The sequence below is a fragment of the Poecilia formosa genome, unplaced genomic scaffold (genome assembly GCF_000485575.1).
Source record: "Poecilia formosa unplaced genomic scaffold, Poecilia_formosa-5.1.2 Scaffold196, whole genome shotgun sequence".
NCBI lineage: Eukaryota > Metazoa > Chordata > Actinopteri > Cyprinodontiformes > Poeciliidae > Poecilia > Poecilia formosa.
The window spans coordinates 407,358-423,752 of record NW_006800135.1 but is presented as its reverse complement, the minus strand read 5'-3'; the positions used below and the strand labels follow the sequence as shown (position 1 = coordinate 423,752).

The 16,395-nt window shown below is 41.8% G+C and overlaps 1 protein-coding gene across 5 annotated transcripts in view; it reads left to right on the top strand.

Moving 5' to 3' along the window:
- klhl29 (kelch like family member 29) overlaps positions 1-16,395 on the top strand; it is a 274,351-nt gene that overhangs the window by 77,842 nt on the left and 180,114 nt on the right. For 4 of the 5 annotated variants that reach the window (XM_016678942.1, XM_016678943.1, XM_007566636.2 and 1 more), the window contains exon 4: positions 15,612-15,917. In XM_016678942.1, the coding sequence (XP_016534428.1) occupies positions 15,645-15,917 (273 nt within the window). In that variant the 5' untranslated portion in view covers positions 15,612-15,644. Of the gene's footprint in view, positions 1-15,307; positions 15,392-15,611; positions 15,918-16,395 lie in introns of those variants that run through there. The other variant, XM_016678944.1, reaches the window with a different exon arrangement.

Here is a 16,395-nt window from a genome sequence, read left to right as displayed (position 1 = left end):
AGACACCTGAAACCTGAGACTCGATATTCCTGTGTTTAACCCCCCCCAAAAACTTATAATCCATGCTTTGAATTTTTTTTTTTTGTATTTTGGGGGCAAAATTGACATTAGATTCTTTCTTTCTTTTATCTTTTTGTCATTTTTGGATGAGTTAAGTGGAAAATAAATGTTTTTGTGCCATTTCATTTCTCAACCGATTAATTTTTAGTACCCACACAGTGTTACAAAAAAAATGCAATAGGTTAATCTAAGACTGCAGACACCTGAAACCTGAGACTCGATATTCCCGTGTTTAAACTCACCCCCCCCCCCAAAAAAAACTTATAATCCATGCTTTGATTTTTTTTTTGTATTTTGGGGGCAAAATTGACATTAGATTCTTTCTTTCTTTTTTCTTTTTGTCATTTTTGGATGAGTTAAGTGGAAAATAAATGTTTTTGTGCCATTTCATTTCTCAACCGATTAATTTTTAGTACCCACACAGTGTTGCAAAACTTTAGTGCGAGAGCGAATTCCTAAAGTTTATACCCTTCCTATAGTAGAGTTCACACCTGATTCCCTTTATTTTCCCCAGTTCTTCCCTTCTTTTTTTATGGTCATTTCAGTAGTCTCTCTATTTGTTCATTCCACCTGCCCTAGGCTGTCTCCTAGGCCATTAATCTGTACCGCTCCAACCGCTCCTCTGGGCCAGACCATGCTGTGGCGCCACTCTGAAAGGCCACTGTGCTCATACAGATATGAAACGATGGACAGTGACAGAGAATAGCTTTTAGAGGAAGCACCAGGAGACATGAATTAGGGGGAGACAGAGAAACTTAGTGAGAGAAATGAAACTACTGTCGCTTCTTCCTCACTTTTCGTGTCGCCTGAAACAAAAGTGAAGAAATCATGAATGCGAGATGCTGCCCTGAACAACTGGACCAAAGACACTATGGTGCCTGCCCTTTTGAAAAGGTTGAGATTTGAAGAGATGAATATGCTGTTGGATCACACGGGGGTGGGGGTGGATTTCAGGCTCACTTGCATCATGCCTGGATAGACAGCAGCTGTCGGTGACATAGTGAGGAATCGGCCACATTGCGTTGGTGGGAGACCTCTGTCTGGGTGCGCACATTTATTAACACACAAGTGTTTTCACGTGTAGTAGCTCTCAAAAATATGCACTTCCACCATAAATTAAACCCGTAGCTGTCGCATAAGCATGTAAGCATTTTGAGAGTGACAATTAAAGGGGTTAACAGTATCGTACCTTTATGTGAGATGCGTACTGCAACTGTGGCTCTGTGGGTCGACTGTGGCTCTGTGGGTCGACTGTGGCTCTGTGGGTAGAGTAGTTGTCTTGTGATCGGAAGGTTGTAGGTTCAATTCCAGCTTCCTCCTGCCACATGTCAATGTTTAGCACTTAACCCCAAATTGCCTACCAATCTGCATATCAGTTTATAAATATGTGAGAGTTTGTGAGTGCGAATGGGTGAATGTGACTCTAGTGTAAAGCACTTTGAGTGGTCAAAAATGATTGGAAAAGTGCTATATAAGTTCAGTCCTTTACCATTTACTCTAAGAGGCCAAGGCCAACACTGAAGAAGCTTCTAGTTCTGTATGTAGCAATTTCAGTTTTCTTAGGAATAAACCTAAACCCACCTGAGGTTGCCTTTGAGATACAATCCCAAAAGATATGCTTGGCACAAAAACAAACTGAGCAACACCAAAAGAACACCATACCCATAATAAAACATGGCAGGGGCAGGATCATGCTCTGGATTTACTGGAGTTTCTGTGGAGGTGAATAAAAATAGAAAAGAACAAGAATAACAGCTGCTAACCCCAGTCAATTTTGTCTGCTAGAATGTTGAAGATCAAAATATTTTGTTTTGCAATCTCATCATCCGTTCCTTGGCCTTCCACCTCCCAAAAAAGACGTTTTACTGCAAATAAATTAAAAAGCAAAGTTTTCAAATAGCTGAGTCCAGAAGTAACTCTGACCAAAATTCTGTGGGGTCACCTGAAGAAGGCCGACTGTGGCCAAGAGATGTCTTCACAATCTGATTTGGAAAGCATGGCTGCTCACAGAATCCTACCAAATAAGACCGAATGATGAACTTGCACTAAAAAGTTTCTTCAGCAAAGTATTTGAAGAGTGTGCACACTTGCAACCACATTATTTTGTGTTTATATATATATATATACATATATATATATATAAAGTTTTTGTTCTTGCAGAATACTATTAAAAAGATGAAAAACATTTATTGTTCTATTTGGTTAAACCACCAGACAAAATGGCAAAACGGTGGTCTGTATGCTTTTTGCACCAAAGTTGCCGGAAATTGATAAACTTTGCTGCTTTCAGAGTATGGACTTTAGTGTGCAGAACACCAAGAATCTGCGGTGTTTTAGCATTGACTTTGAGGAAAATGTTGACCTTTTGATTCATTAGTTATTGCCGCATTTTGGTGAAATTCTTGAAAGCTAATCAAGCTCAGCACACAAAACAACTCGCTCATCTACATCCTTTAGCATTTCTTTTTGATGATCTTCAGGAGGAAAAAATAAATAAAGCTCATTATCGTCACAAACTGAAATAAAATTAATTGCTGTTTAATTGCATGCATGGAAAATCACCATTATTTACTTGATTTGGTTTTTTCATTTCAACTGCAGGGGTTTTGTGGATCCGGAGATTAAAAAGTATTGAAAGTTTGAATTGAAGTTCAGCATGTTCCACATGGAGTAAGATCACATTCTTGTTGTGTCAGCTGATTCTATGATCTGAACTTTAGAGCACTATCCTTCTCAGTACTGTGGAATATTGATAATAAGAGTAATGGACCTACTTGTGTCTTTAATAAAAGTGATGATGACGATACCACTTCCTTGGATTGTCTGAATTTTGACCATTAAATTAACCATTTTATAGCTAAAAAGGCCAGTGGCTAAAATCTTCCCAAAATAATGAGAATATGCCTCTAATAAAGTTTATGCAGTTCTGTGAAAAAGTATTATCCCTCTTAGGTTTCTATTGCGTTGAAGTGATGTGGCCCATCAGAAATCTGACTTTTCTCTCACGTTCAACACATCTCACTGCTTTTAAGTGGTAGTCTTTTTTGCTATTTGTTTTGTTTTAAGGGTACATTTTCCAGAGCCTTTTCTTCCGACTCTGGGTCAGTCTGATGGCACAACGAACAGCTTCTAGAGCTTGGAGTTCTGTGAGAATCGGTGGCCATGGTAGGTGATTTTAATAGGGTTGTCAAAATATCCAACTTTTGTATGTCATCGAAACTAATAAAAAGATGGTCGTTGGAATCGATGCAAACTTAAGTTTCATTCTACCATGCTTGCACACAACTTTGGACAGCAGCAATGCAAACTGAGACTGTGTTGGCCTTCCACTGGAGAGGCTCCACTGAACAGTCATGACTGAAAATTAAAACATTTAGCTGCTGCTGTGGCTTTGCTTTCACCTACCATGGCAATAAAAGCCAGGTTAGCTTGAACAGTTTGTTTCCCTCTACTAAAATCATTTAAAAGACGCATGTCGTTTTTCTTGGGTTTATTATGCTTGGCCTCCTGGAGTCAGGCCACTGAAGCAAGTTCAGGCGCTTGTAAGAGAGGGCTGTGTAAACACAATGGCAGATCAGACCTGCACATTCTGAGTATGAACCTTGTCAGCACTTGGCAGTGTGCAAGTCTATTCTCCACACTTGTATGAGCAAGAGAGGCCAAACTGTTGGCCCGGAAGCTGACCATAGCCAGCCGCTAGTAAACCTTCTCTATCACTGTCCCTGGAGCCACCCCTCTTCCTCTCCTCCACATTGTCCTCCATCTCTCATTTAATTCCTTTTGTCCCATTTCTTTTCACCCTCCTATCACTTGTCTGTCGTTTTGATGTTTAGATCTCTTGATCTTTCCTCCTTGGCCGCGCACTCTAAGCTGGTGGCGCTGAAAGAGATGGATGCCCACCGGCCTCAGTAATCTCTCCAGCAGCCATTTAGATAATTAAGTCACTATTCTTTCACCAGTGTCGCGTTCTCCTCCCGAAGCTCGAACTACACACACGGCACGGCACACATCCACGTAGCAGCGGTTCATTACAGCGGGGCAATGCTTAGCCTGTGCAGTCTTTCTTTTATTTCCCTTGAAATGTGCATGGAGAGTAATGTGTGGCATCAGCAGTGAGTGTTGTTTGTTTTGACGCTGTTGGTTTTTGTTGAGAGAACAGAGAATTTTGCAAAAAGGATGCAGGGGGAAGAGGAAAGGCGACAGCTGACACGGGCCACAGAGAATACGCAACAAACACACAAACGTGCACAGAAACACAGGCAGACGGGGAAAAAAAAAAAAAAAAAAAAAAACAGCGCGTGATTGGCGTCTGGAAATTTGCTACTGCATACCCTAAAGAAGCTCGCACAGAGGCTAGATGGGGAAGTGCTCTCTCTGGCGCCTCAGGGTTTTCTCTTGCTTTTTGTCTTGTCGTGGTGGTAATGTAGCTTTTTGTTGAAAGTCTGTGTTTTAATTAACCGAGCAGCAGCATTCAGCGGCGGAGCTTGCAGTGCCTCTGTTCCTCAGGCTAATGACATGCCTGGGATACTGACAGTCAAACTATACCGGGGTATTACTAACTGTGTTACTGCAGCATTTTATAACATGGTGGTCATTTCCATCTGCGTGGGAAGGAAGGTTGCTTTTTGGTTGGTAAAAAAAAAAAAAAAAAAGTGTTCAAACTTCATTAAACAAATAGCTTTGAAGCCCTTGCATCAGGTGCCATCTTCTCGAATTGCCTCTTCCCCCCATTAACAGTCTACAGGAAGATTTGTGCTGACGCGCACCGAGAAGGAAATTTTCTGTCAGTGGTGCAGGCATGTGCAATATTTCTTCAGATGAAAACAAAAAAAAGAAATAATAACCCTTGGCCTCACTTCCTTTTATTTCACTCCTTGCTGTCTGTGTAGTACAAGTGAACCTTTTTTTCATTCGCTTTGAAAGGTCTGCCCTTTGCTTGCATGCTTTATGAAAGAGGAGATGATCAGGAAATGACTGTCTCTGGCAAAACGAGGCAGTGCGTGCATGTAATCCGTGAGTGTTTGATCCATCAAGGTGTCAGATTAATATACAAAGTGTCATTTCTCACTGTGATCCCAGAACCTGTGGATACGTTCCAACAGGCAGATCATAGAAGGCGCTGTGCTGGTTTCTTATATTTGTCCTTGATGATTGCCCCCATGGTTCGGTTTTATTTGTGTGTCAAGCGCTTCCTAGTAGTACTTGTAGCACTGGCTCTCAAAGTAAAACCTACCCATATGCCTCTAATCTGCTAAAATGGAAGCTATTTTTGGTTCCAGTGGCGCTTAAGCTGGTGAGCTCTGTTATGAAAGGGCCTACATTTGTATGATTGCTGCCGCATGTCTGTGGTGTCTTCAGATTCCACTCAGACCACTAATTAGGTGTGCAAATAGTAGCAAAGTACTAATTCCCCTCAAACCACAGGGATCAATCCACCCTGCTAATGCCAGGAATCAATCCCAACAGAAGGCTTTTTAGTTTTTCTGCCAGCAGGTAGCTGCATCTAGCTTTACTTCCTCAGAAACTGAAGATGCCCCTTTCTCTCAACCACTGTTAGAGATACTGGGATGGATCCCACAGTTCTTTTTCTGCTTTATTTATTTATTTTTTCTTCTTCTCGGTTTGCAGTAGTTCCAGCTGCTGCTTCATTGTTTTTATGTTTTATGCCTTAGGAGCTAAAGCTAAAAATAACCTGGAGTTTCTGACACTTCATTTGCTCCGTCAGTGCTTCATTGAAAGTGCAAAAAAAAAAAACGTCTGCTGCAACTGCAGAACATTAAAACACCTGGGCATAAAATTATGACCATATACAAGGAACGTGAAGAACACCGTCTCTTCATCATGGGCCTTGTTAGCGGGTGTGTTGAGCAGCAAGTGGTAGAAGAAGGAAAACTGGACTTGAGTGACTTTGACGAGGCCCAAATTGTAATGGCTAGACGACTAGTGTTGATGCAGTGTTGATCATACTACCCAAAGTATGATCAACACTGCATCTACAGGATGCATGTAGTCTGTATTGTATGAAATATGGTCCAAAGAAATAATGGCAGTGAACCTGCTATTTTGAATGAAGGGAGCCAAGATTGGTCCTGCATAGTTCTGTTCAACAGGCACCTACTGTATCTCAGACTATCCATCCATCTTCTTCTGCTTATCCGGGGGGTGGGGTCGTGGGGGTAGCAGCCTTTTTGACTCGGCTCTCTCTTCACCACGACAGACCGGTACAGCGCCCGCTTCACTGAAGGCACTGCACCAACCCGTCTGTCGATCTCCTGCTCCATTTTTCCCTCATTTGTGAATAAGATCCCCAGATACTCAAACTCTTCCACTTGGGGCAGGACAGCACCCCCTGACCCAGAAAAGGCACTCTACCGTTTTCCGACTCGAAACTATCGAAGAAGAAAATGCTGTTTTTGATAGAAAGGTGTCCGAATATGTAATGCTGAATTTTTTATTTTATTTTATTTTTGTGTGTGTGTATATATATATATATGCAGGACTGCATATTGGTCAGGGTACCTATGTTTAAGACCTGTCCTCCAATGGCAGAGGCAACAATGGGAGTTAGAACTGGACCACATAGCAATGGCCCAGTGGCTATGTGACATTTACCTGGGTAACTATTTGGCTATTAAGTATTATCTTATCAGAAGGTGTGAACTGGAAGACTTCCAATTACAAAGTCAGGCCAAAGAGTGGAAGGTGGTTTCCACTCTTTGGCCTTTGAGGCCGAAGACTTAACACCAGTCTTAGATGTTGAATCTAAGATTGGTGTCAACAGTCTGCAGCAATATAACATTCATATTTGCTGATGTGTGTCACCTCTTGGATCAAGATATCAGGAATGACCGTAATCCTCTAAATTTCTCTGATTTCAGTCGTATTGGGCATCTGTGTGATGTACTGGAAAAACAACTCTGGTCTATGGTGGATCTGATTCTAAAATCTTGGGGGAGCAGCACATTATGAGGCAGGGGGAGTCGTCATTTTACTAGTCTGCATCAGCTGAGAATGCTTCATTTTAAAAGTGAATCACTTTATTAAGGATGCATTTTATTGTTTGCTTTTTCTCATCTTTGCGCTGTTAAGCAAGAATTCATGGGTGACATTCAAATGAAGACGGTATATCAGGTGTATCCCTGGGAGCAGAGTGAATTTATAAGTCTCTGGACTCTGGCTTGCTTTGCTCCGGGTGATCCCTGTACCAAGACTGTCTCCTTATATTTGAATATCGGCGAAAACACCTCTGTCTGTGAGGAATTGTCAGCACATGGTTGCTATATTCGTGTTGTAGAGTGTGTGAGCAAAGTGCTGGCACCTGCTTCTCTTAGACCTGGTATGCATGCGGTCACGTTTCTCCCACAGGGGCCCTCATTTACAGCAATATCTTGTTCTCATAAACTTACAGCATTACCTGCTATTTCTGGCCCTCATTTTGGCCATTCACACTTTGTGATGGACGAGTTGATCATTAGCATAGATTTGTGAGTGCGACAGGTGGCTGTTTGTGTGTTAGCATGGTAGAAGCTGAGCTGTCACCAGGTCAATAGAAGCAAACACAACTACAGATTGGAAATGGGAGCTTGTTCTCTTGGGGAGTATTTGTGGCAGGGGCACTTACTGAGGTATTAAACATGGGATAGAATGTGCCAGCAAAGCAAACATCACGCACTCGAACAGAGAAACGACACACAGCCCACCCTTCTACTGTCTGATCCCATCCTTAACACCCGTCTCTCTATTTCTGCCTTGCACACACACTCTTTACTGCTGTTATTTCTCGTTTGCACGCCATCTCATACGGCCTGGCTGTCTCTCCGCTGCTGCCGCGTTCTGTCCATCTGTTACATTCCCTCTTTCCTCACGTCGCTCCACAGCTCCCCGCATATTCCCACATGGCTTTGTTAACGCAACTCTGTCACACACACCCAGCATGCTGTGCGTCGCCTCGGAGTGACAGATGCTGTTCTAAAGGGTGTGCATCTCACATTTCCACTTCCAGACAACTTTTATTCTAGCTAATAATTTAGCAGTTTAAGATCAGATGCCCTTGGATCACTGGTATGACCCTGTTTCTTTTCACTGTTAAAATGACCTCTAATCCTTCATGTTGCTGCTAAAATGTTGGCTTTCAGAGGTTCTCAAATTTGCTGCTGATCGATCTCGGGTCTATTTGAAAAGCTATTCGTAGCCCTTTAACTTTTTCATGTCATAGCCACAAATAACATATTTTATTTAGATTTGATGTAATAAACCAATTGAAGGAGACAAAACAAAATGCGGCTCACAAATGTGAAGAAAAATTAATTCTGTGTGGTGAAGCAAACATTTGTACTAGACTTTCTTTACCCTGATGCCCCTAAATGAAGTGTCATGCAACCTCCCGCCTTCACAAGTTGTCTAATTTGCATTCCACTCTAAAGACATGTGGAAATGTGGTGGTGCCGTCAGAGCTTCACCCATCAGAGTTGATGGGTGAAGTCTTGCTAACAGTTTCTCAGGGTGCATTCACACCAGCCTTAATTAGTCCACCTTAATCAAACTCTGGGTCGTTACCTAGAAAGGTTTTGATTGGGGAGATGTGATTGTGTTACTAAAAACTGATAAAAGTGAACTCTGGACTGTCTAAAAACCTAGGTCTTGTTTTGGTTTAAGTGAATTCTGGCGCGGTTTGAATGTAAATGTGAATACCAAGCAGACCAGAGACTTCTCCAAAAGTAGGAAGAGGACTATAGATCAGGGAGCCAAAACAAGCAAGTGTGTCTAGTGCTAGCAGAAGAACTAGCTTTAACCCATTGTTGAAGAAGGTTTGACACAATTGACAACAGAGAAAATCCTACATCTGCCGAAATCTGACTCCACTCCATTTTTGCTTACATTTTGTAAAGTATTGGAAGTGTCTTCTTTCTTTACTCTGTCTCTCTGAGTCTTCTTCAGATTTTTTTTTGAGTTGTTTCCTTCAGTTGTTTTAGATGTAGCACCACCACAGGCCAGGGGGTAAGCGTGTTGCTCAAAGGGTTTTAGGTTTGTTTGACACGGTGCGGTGTGGAAGCAAACTGCACCAGCTGGAAATGTAACAAATGTTACAGTTTTGGTCCCCAATAAAACTCAATCTACTACTATGAGAAAACACCCTTATATGATTTAGGTGTTGCTTTGAATTGCCTATTCTAAAATGCAAATATCTTTTGATCTAAACCATTTTGTCATGTCTCTGGCTGTAAGCCTAGAAGGTTCACATTGTTCTACTTCTATGTGTACCCTCATGCCAGACTTTAGTCTTTTACTTCTTCTTAACGGTTTACTTTCATGATTACTCTACCTTTAGCTCTGCCATTCTCTGTTGCTGCCGTAAAGGAAATCTTTACAGAAAGTTTATTTTGGATCTCATCTGACCAGAGCACCTACTCCACATGTTTTCTGTGCCCCCCCCCCGCACAGCTTCTGGCAAACTGCAAATAGGACATCTTATGACTTTCTAGCAACAATATCTTTCTTTTTTGCCAATCTGAGGCAGTGGTGGAGGACTCCTGATGTGCGCTGCATGGAGCTACAGTGCACTCAGAGATGCACGGGGCATCTCCATGGCGATGGCACTAAGGTCAGAGTGATGTCAGCCATAATTGGATTTGCACTCATGCAGACTCTGGTGTATGCCCACACAGAAAATCACCCACAAGCTCTCGCTTTTTCCCCTGCATCCACACCATGTGCATTAGGAGGATTGTGAGCTGGGTGTCATTTGCATTATGATGCATCAGCAGACTTGGTGCAGGTGTACAACAGTTTTCTAAAGTTACGATTGAAAACACCCCAGCAAGCATGAATTTTTGTCTCCTCCATGGCTCATGGTGTGAGTGAGAGTGACAACACAATGGAGATGCCAGTCTGCCAGCTCATTAGGTTTGATTGCTGACAGACTATTTCGTCTTTTCTTTCTCAACAACTTTGCTCATGTTGGAAAGTGTGAGCCTTTATTTTATTTGTTCTGTGTGAGCATTAGTTATTACAAACATTATTTTAGTTCCCTATCACTCCCAGAGAGAGTCACATTCATCAACTTCCATCTAAGTGGGAGTTAGTCAGAAAAGAACGTTTTGCAGGAGAAGCACCTCCAGGTACGATGATTAACATGTTGACGGGGCTGCTGAAGAATCTTATTCATCGCTATAGGGTGAAACAGATTTTTTTTTTAATCTAGCAAGATTTAATAGACTCTTTTAAGTAACTTGCAGCAAAATGTGTCTCGTCTGATCCTAATGACCAGCGCTTTGTCCAGGAGCTGACACTACCTTTATTGAATGTGAACGAAAATGGGCAAATCCTCATCGGCATCGTCTCCCTGCAGCGGTGCGGTGCAGAGCAGAGTGTCACTAGAAATGTGAAGTATTTCAGTGTTTATCTAGTCTGGCAGAGTCCACAGGTGTGTTAGGTGTTGTTTTCCACACACACCTCTGTGCATGACATTTCTTTTTATCGCCTCTCATACATAACTGCACACTCTGCCTCAAGGTGAGCTCTCGCGCGCACCGACACCTACGTGTGTGCGCGGGCTGTAAAGGAGGTGCAGAAAGTGAGCCGAGAAGGGAATTTAAGTCTTAGTAATTAGTAGCTTTAATCCTCCTGTTCACCAAGGACCATAAGTGCGGTGGGATTTGTTTCGGTGACACTTGCTCTGCAGGGATCAGTTGCCAACCTCCTGTTGCCCACTACATACTTCCGTGCATAGTGCAAAGATGACAGGAATTCACTTTCAGGATTTCGCTCCCATTGAAATGTAGAGCCAAAATTCTAAAAGTGTCGCTTGGGTTAGTGATTGGGAGAATGTGGGGAATGGTAATGCGAGAGCTGCCCTTGATCAAAATAAAAAAATAAAAGGTGCATTATATGTGATGGAAGGCACTTGGATCAAACCAATTAAAGTTGTTAAAATACTTCTGGTGTGCTGTGACATCTAGCTCATTGCATTCATTATGCTTCCATCGGTGAAATTTGCTGGCCGTTTAATGAAATGACAAAGCATGCTGCCGACTGAGAAATGATTTTAGCAATATTTGGTCAATACTAAGATTTTTGTTTTTTACTCAGATTTAGATCAAAAGCTGTTTTAATGAATGTATAATCAGATTTTATTTTTATGATCGTCCAAATCTAATGCAATCCTGATGCCAGTAAGGCAAAAAGTCTTTTTGTCGAAAAGAATTAAGCTTTATTCAGTTTGTTTTGGTCCTCATATGGAGGCTTCCAGCTGCCCAGTTAGCCAGCTGCAGTGTTGCCACAGTGCTTCAAAATCTTTTGTATTTTCTCTATCGCTCTGCTACTCATTCCTTTTCTACAGAGCAGAGTTTTGCTGGACAGTAATCATTAGCTTACTCAGTGTATTGACCACAGCAATTCAAAAGCTACTTATTTTTCTTTCTGCACAAGAATGGTAATAATGTTTCAGGGCATTAAGCTTAATTCACTTGCCTTCATACTTTGCCATCATTATAAATATCTTATGTAAGCTCGCTTTCAAGTAATACAAATGTTATTCCATACTCTAATTTCGTTTTTCGGTCTTATCCAGACTACGAATATATTCCAGTTCCATAATTCACCAGGATTGTCTTGACAGGTATTGTGTCTGCACCAAAACTAAATCCAGCAGAAAACCAATTTTTAATTTATTGGGGTATTAATAGGTAACTTGTTGCAATTCTATGTTCTTTATATTAATTGAACACTAAAGCCTAGATGTTGTGTTATTGACACAAATATTTGTTGGATGTCATAACAGCATGGCAACCAAGAGGCTACTAAAATGTTTATGTATCGTTTCAGTGGACCGATCGCCTCCGTCAACCTTTAGGGAAGGATAAACACGCAGACATGAAAAAGTCGTTGCAGAATGTCTTTGCTTATAGCTGCTTGACGGTTTCAATTGCATTTCGTTTGAGGTTTTGTTTTCAGTTAGCAACGAGTGTGCCGTCAATTTTTTTCACAGCTATGCATGCCATTGACGGGGCCAACAACACCTGTCAACACTGTGCAGCCTCGTTTATTTGCTCCAAGCGCAGTCAATGGAAGGCTACCTAATTTTTCAGTTGTTGTGTTTTCCCTTTTAAACCACTTTGAAATGTTTTGATGGTGGTTTAATCTAAAACTATTGGCTTGAAACTAACATTTTCTTGCCAGCTAACATGTTATTGAACAGATGCAGTCATAAATAATAGATTAAAAAGGACTGATATTTTTATTAGCAAAGAAGCTTTTAAAATTGCTTCTTCCGTTTTACATTATACATGTCTGTGATTTCTCATAAAATCCAACTTGAATACACAGAAGTTTGCTGCAGAGTTGAAGAGGCATGAATATTTTTGCAATGCGTCACCTCCTGGATATTTTTGTGAAATTAACCTTTTTGTATTATATTAGTTCTACAATACAACTGCTTTGATATTCACTGCAAATTATTACATTTTTGGTTATTGAAATGTCATGGCACCCATCAGAAACCATATTTTTCTTACACTCACTAGAGAAATGAGACGCATTTGTACTTGGGTTACTATTCCTAAACTTTTTCATTCCTTTTTCTCAAACTGCAAAGGCGTATAAAGTTTCTTTACCACATTGTGTGAGTTGTTGCTGTATTTGGAGCTTCACTATCAAACTCCCCAGAGATGGAACATGCAAACCTGGCTGAATTTCTTTTCCTGCATAATCAGCTGTATTGATTTGTTCTCCCTTGCTTTCATGTGCTTAGACTTTTTACAGGAGACAAAACACTTGTCAGTTTCTCAGTAAATCAGCATTTGCGATGGCAGAGCAAAATGTAGGAATTGTTTAGTTAAATTTAGTGATTGAGTATAATATAACAATAATATAAACATGCTGTAAACCTTTTTTTTTTTAAGGAAAAAAAAAAGCTCTTATTTTTTACTTTTCAGAAATTTCTCCTTTCATTAGAATTTCTGGCTACGTTTTTACATCTGCTGCATTGAAGAGCTCAGGAGAAAAAGCAATACTACCTTGCACCAACTCTACCATTGTTAAACCGACCTAGCGCCTTGTTACTTTCTCTGTACATATTTTTGAAAGATTCTGCAAGGTTAGTATGCTGGGAAATTTGAGGTTGTTAAAAGGTGTTACTATGGAGAAGGAGAGGTTACTGGAGGGAGCGTGAGAGTCTTTCCCATGGCTTTTAGTTTCCCCTTTGTTAGGTCAGTTGCTACAGATCCGTTTTCAACGTTTGTAGCGAAAACTTAAGTTTCTTCTTTTTTGTTTACTTGCAATGTTTTCTTTTTAACAACAGTACACAGAACAAAATCCCATCCCAGAGGAGAGATCAGCTGGATTCTCAGACTCTGTTCCCATTACAGCATCTGATTGTGAAGTACTTTGGCCACCTTATCCAATGCTTGATTTTCCTTTTTTTCTGGATTCTGGTTCTTTAATTAAATTAAGTGATGCTTCTATTAGATGCTGTTATGAGATTGGCTGATTGGCTGTTTGCGTTAAAAGCAAATGGACAGGTATGCCTTATTAAGTGGCTGATGACTGTACAAATTAACATGGCGACCCTGGCCAGAAGCAAGCCAAAGGACAACAACTGGCACATTATGTAAGCACCGTCTTAATGTTTCTCTCAAACTGTGCAAAGGAAGGCAAGTAGAAATTAAAGGTCAGCTTTTGACCAATGACGTTCTGTGTGTGAAAGTCCTCCGTCCAAAATTTTGCTGAAGCAGGACGTGTGTGATGAGTGGCTTCATGCCAACCCACTGCGATGAGAGATTATTATTCATGACTGTTTAATTTGGTAACCAGAAACACCAGGGAAGTTGAAGAGGTGGCACAGAAATGGTCTGAGTTGGCAGTGTCTAATAGTTTTAGGGGAAGAGAAAACTTTGCCTACAGCTACTAGAATGAAACTACATTGTTCTGCATAAAAACATCTTTTTAATGGATGACACAGGCTCTGTGCCAAACTTGAAAAACACCACCAGGGGGTAGAGAGAGGGAATATAAATAGTTATATAAAGTAAGGAAACTGTAAAGATTGGAAGATTTCTTCACCTGCCTTTCTCCAGATTGTGACCAGCAGCTTAAGGGTGTGGATATTAGTGTCCCTATAAAAAAGGACAAAGTCAGAGGATGCTTTTCCACTCTTCCTGTTGGACTTCTGCTTGTTTGTATTAGACATTTTTGCCTTTCTGGATGTCTAGGGTAATTGATTGATTCATCTGACCAGACATTTAGACTTGACCATTGTGATCTGCTCTGTTTGATGTTGTTTTGCACTTGAAAGCTGTTTTCTTTGAAGAGATCTTCCATTAATGTCAATGCCCAAGCAGCTGAGGACGGCGTCGCCCACACAGAAAGTTTTTGTGAAGAAACTTTTGTCAAAGATGACGTCAAACTATTAAAAATGTTTTCTGATGTTTACTCCAAAATGTTTTCTTTTTGTTGCCGTTCATGTACGGTCATTCATATTTAGCGTTTTTCTGCTTTTGAACCCGCACTCCCCACACGCAGGCACGCAAACACGCATGTGCGCACAGCAGCTGCCATTTCAAGGCGTTCTCTCCACTGAGAGGCAAAGAAACGGCGTGACAGACCCCAGCGTGCAGAATAAAGACTTATCATCCGCTGTCATTCTCTCCCTCACAGACCAGGGGATTTTGCATGAGACTCGCTAAACGTTCTTTGAGGCTATTTATTTATTTATTTATTTATTTATTTATTTATTTAATCCGTTATCAGGGGGGCCCTGTGAGCATAACGGGCCTTTGGTGAGATTTGGCACAATGTACTTCAAAACCCCCCTCTGCGATAGACTTCCACTCCTGATATCCTGTACGTCTTTGATGTACGATATAAGAGTCGTACGCCGCGAATGCAGTACAATAACGCCCAACTCCGTGCCGATGTAATTCTGGCTCGCTGTCGCCTCTCAGCCTTTCACAGCCTGTCGCGCATGAAAAGGGGAGACCCCTGAAATGCACTTGAAGGGCAGTGAGATTGAATTAACCAGCCATTAGATGTAGGAGATGAGCTGTAATTGCACGGGTATTTATCTATTCAGATGAAAGAGTTTTGACCGCGAGGTCATGTTACTGCTGTGCTGGCCCGAGGATAAAAATGTGTGTACCTGTTTACGTCTTCCCCAGTCGTGTTGTTTTAACCTCTCGTCGTAGGGCCCAGATTTCCCGTGTAACAGCTTTGCTCCTCGTGGTGTAAAGCGTGGATGATGTGGCTCAGCAGTGCTCGTCTCCCTTCATGTTGCTGCAGCCTTCATTAATGACCAGGAGAACAGGAATTAGAAGCGTTAAATGATCCACAGTGTCAGGTAGCATGCGGGCAGATGCTGTGTGAGCTTTTACTCTGTCATGTCACTGTGTTCTTTCCCTGCTCCACCTGATGTCTTACTCATTATTTTTCCTCTTTGTACCTCCTTTTTTTTTCTTTTTTTTCCTTTTTGTTAAATGTTCTTTTGTGAGTTATTCCTGTTTCCACCTCCATCGTAGAAGAGAATGTCATCCTGACCTTCTGCTTTTCATTTCATGTAGGCCTGCCCCCGTTCTTCCCGCTGAGAGGAAGTGATGTCACGTCACCACCACCGCTTTGAGAGGGACTACCGGGGACCCTGGGATCGGCGAGACATCCGTCCCTCCGGCCTTCACAATGGAGGAGCCAACCATAGCTGTGCCTCTGCCGTCGTCAATGGCAACAACCGTCCGGGGCTGCTTCCCCTCCCGGTCATCCCTTCTCTCCTCCCCACTCCGGTTACAGTTGCCGTGACAACGTCGAGCTGTGACCTAGTGGTCAAGCGAGGCATCACGGCGGCAGGATCAGTGACTCCGGCGTCAGCCAAGGTAAGATGGGGCTTTCTTCTTCCACCTCCTTCCCTTGTCAGACATGTCAAGTTTGCTCCTTTACTGTATCAACATTTTAAATTTATCACGATTCCCCAACCGGACAGAATATCCAACTCACTCCCAACTTTTAGGCCTTCCCTCTTTTCCTCTGTCTTCCACTTTTCCCTTCGCACATCCTCCAAATATTGCAGCACCACCACGTCTGTCTTCATGGTTACGATCAAACTTTTTTTCTCTCTTTGCTGCCTCCTCCACTCTCCACCTTTATCCCTCTCTCCAGCTTTGCTGCTCTCTCTGCACTTTCACTGTCCAATGCCTCTTTCTTGCCAAACCATTTTCCTTCCATCTTCATTTTCTTTCTCTGCCAAATGGCAGGCTCATCCTGCTTTTGCCTCCTTAGTAATTCTCCTCTTTCATTATGTAAATGACCCCTGACAGTTGCTCAGATGGATGCTGCTGTCGCAAGCAATGGTTA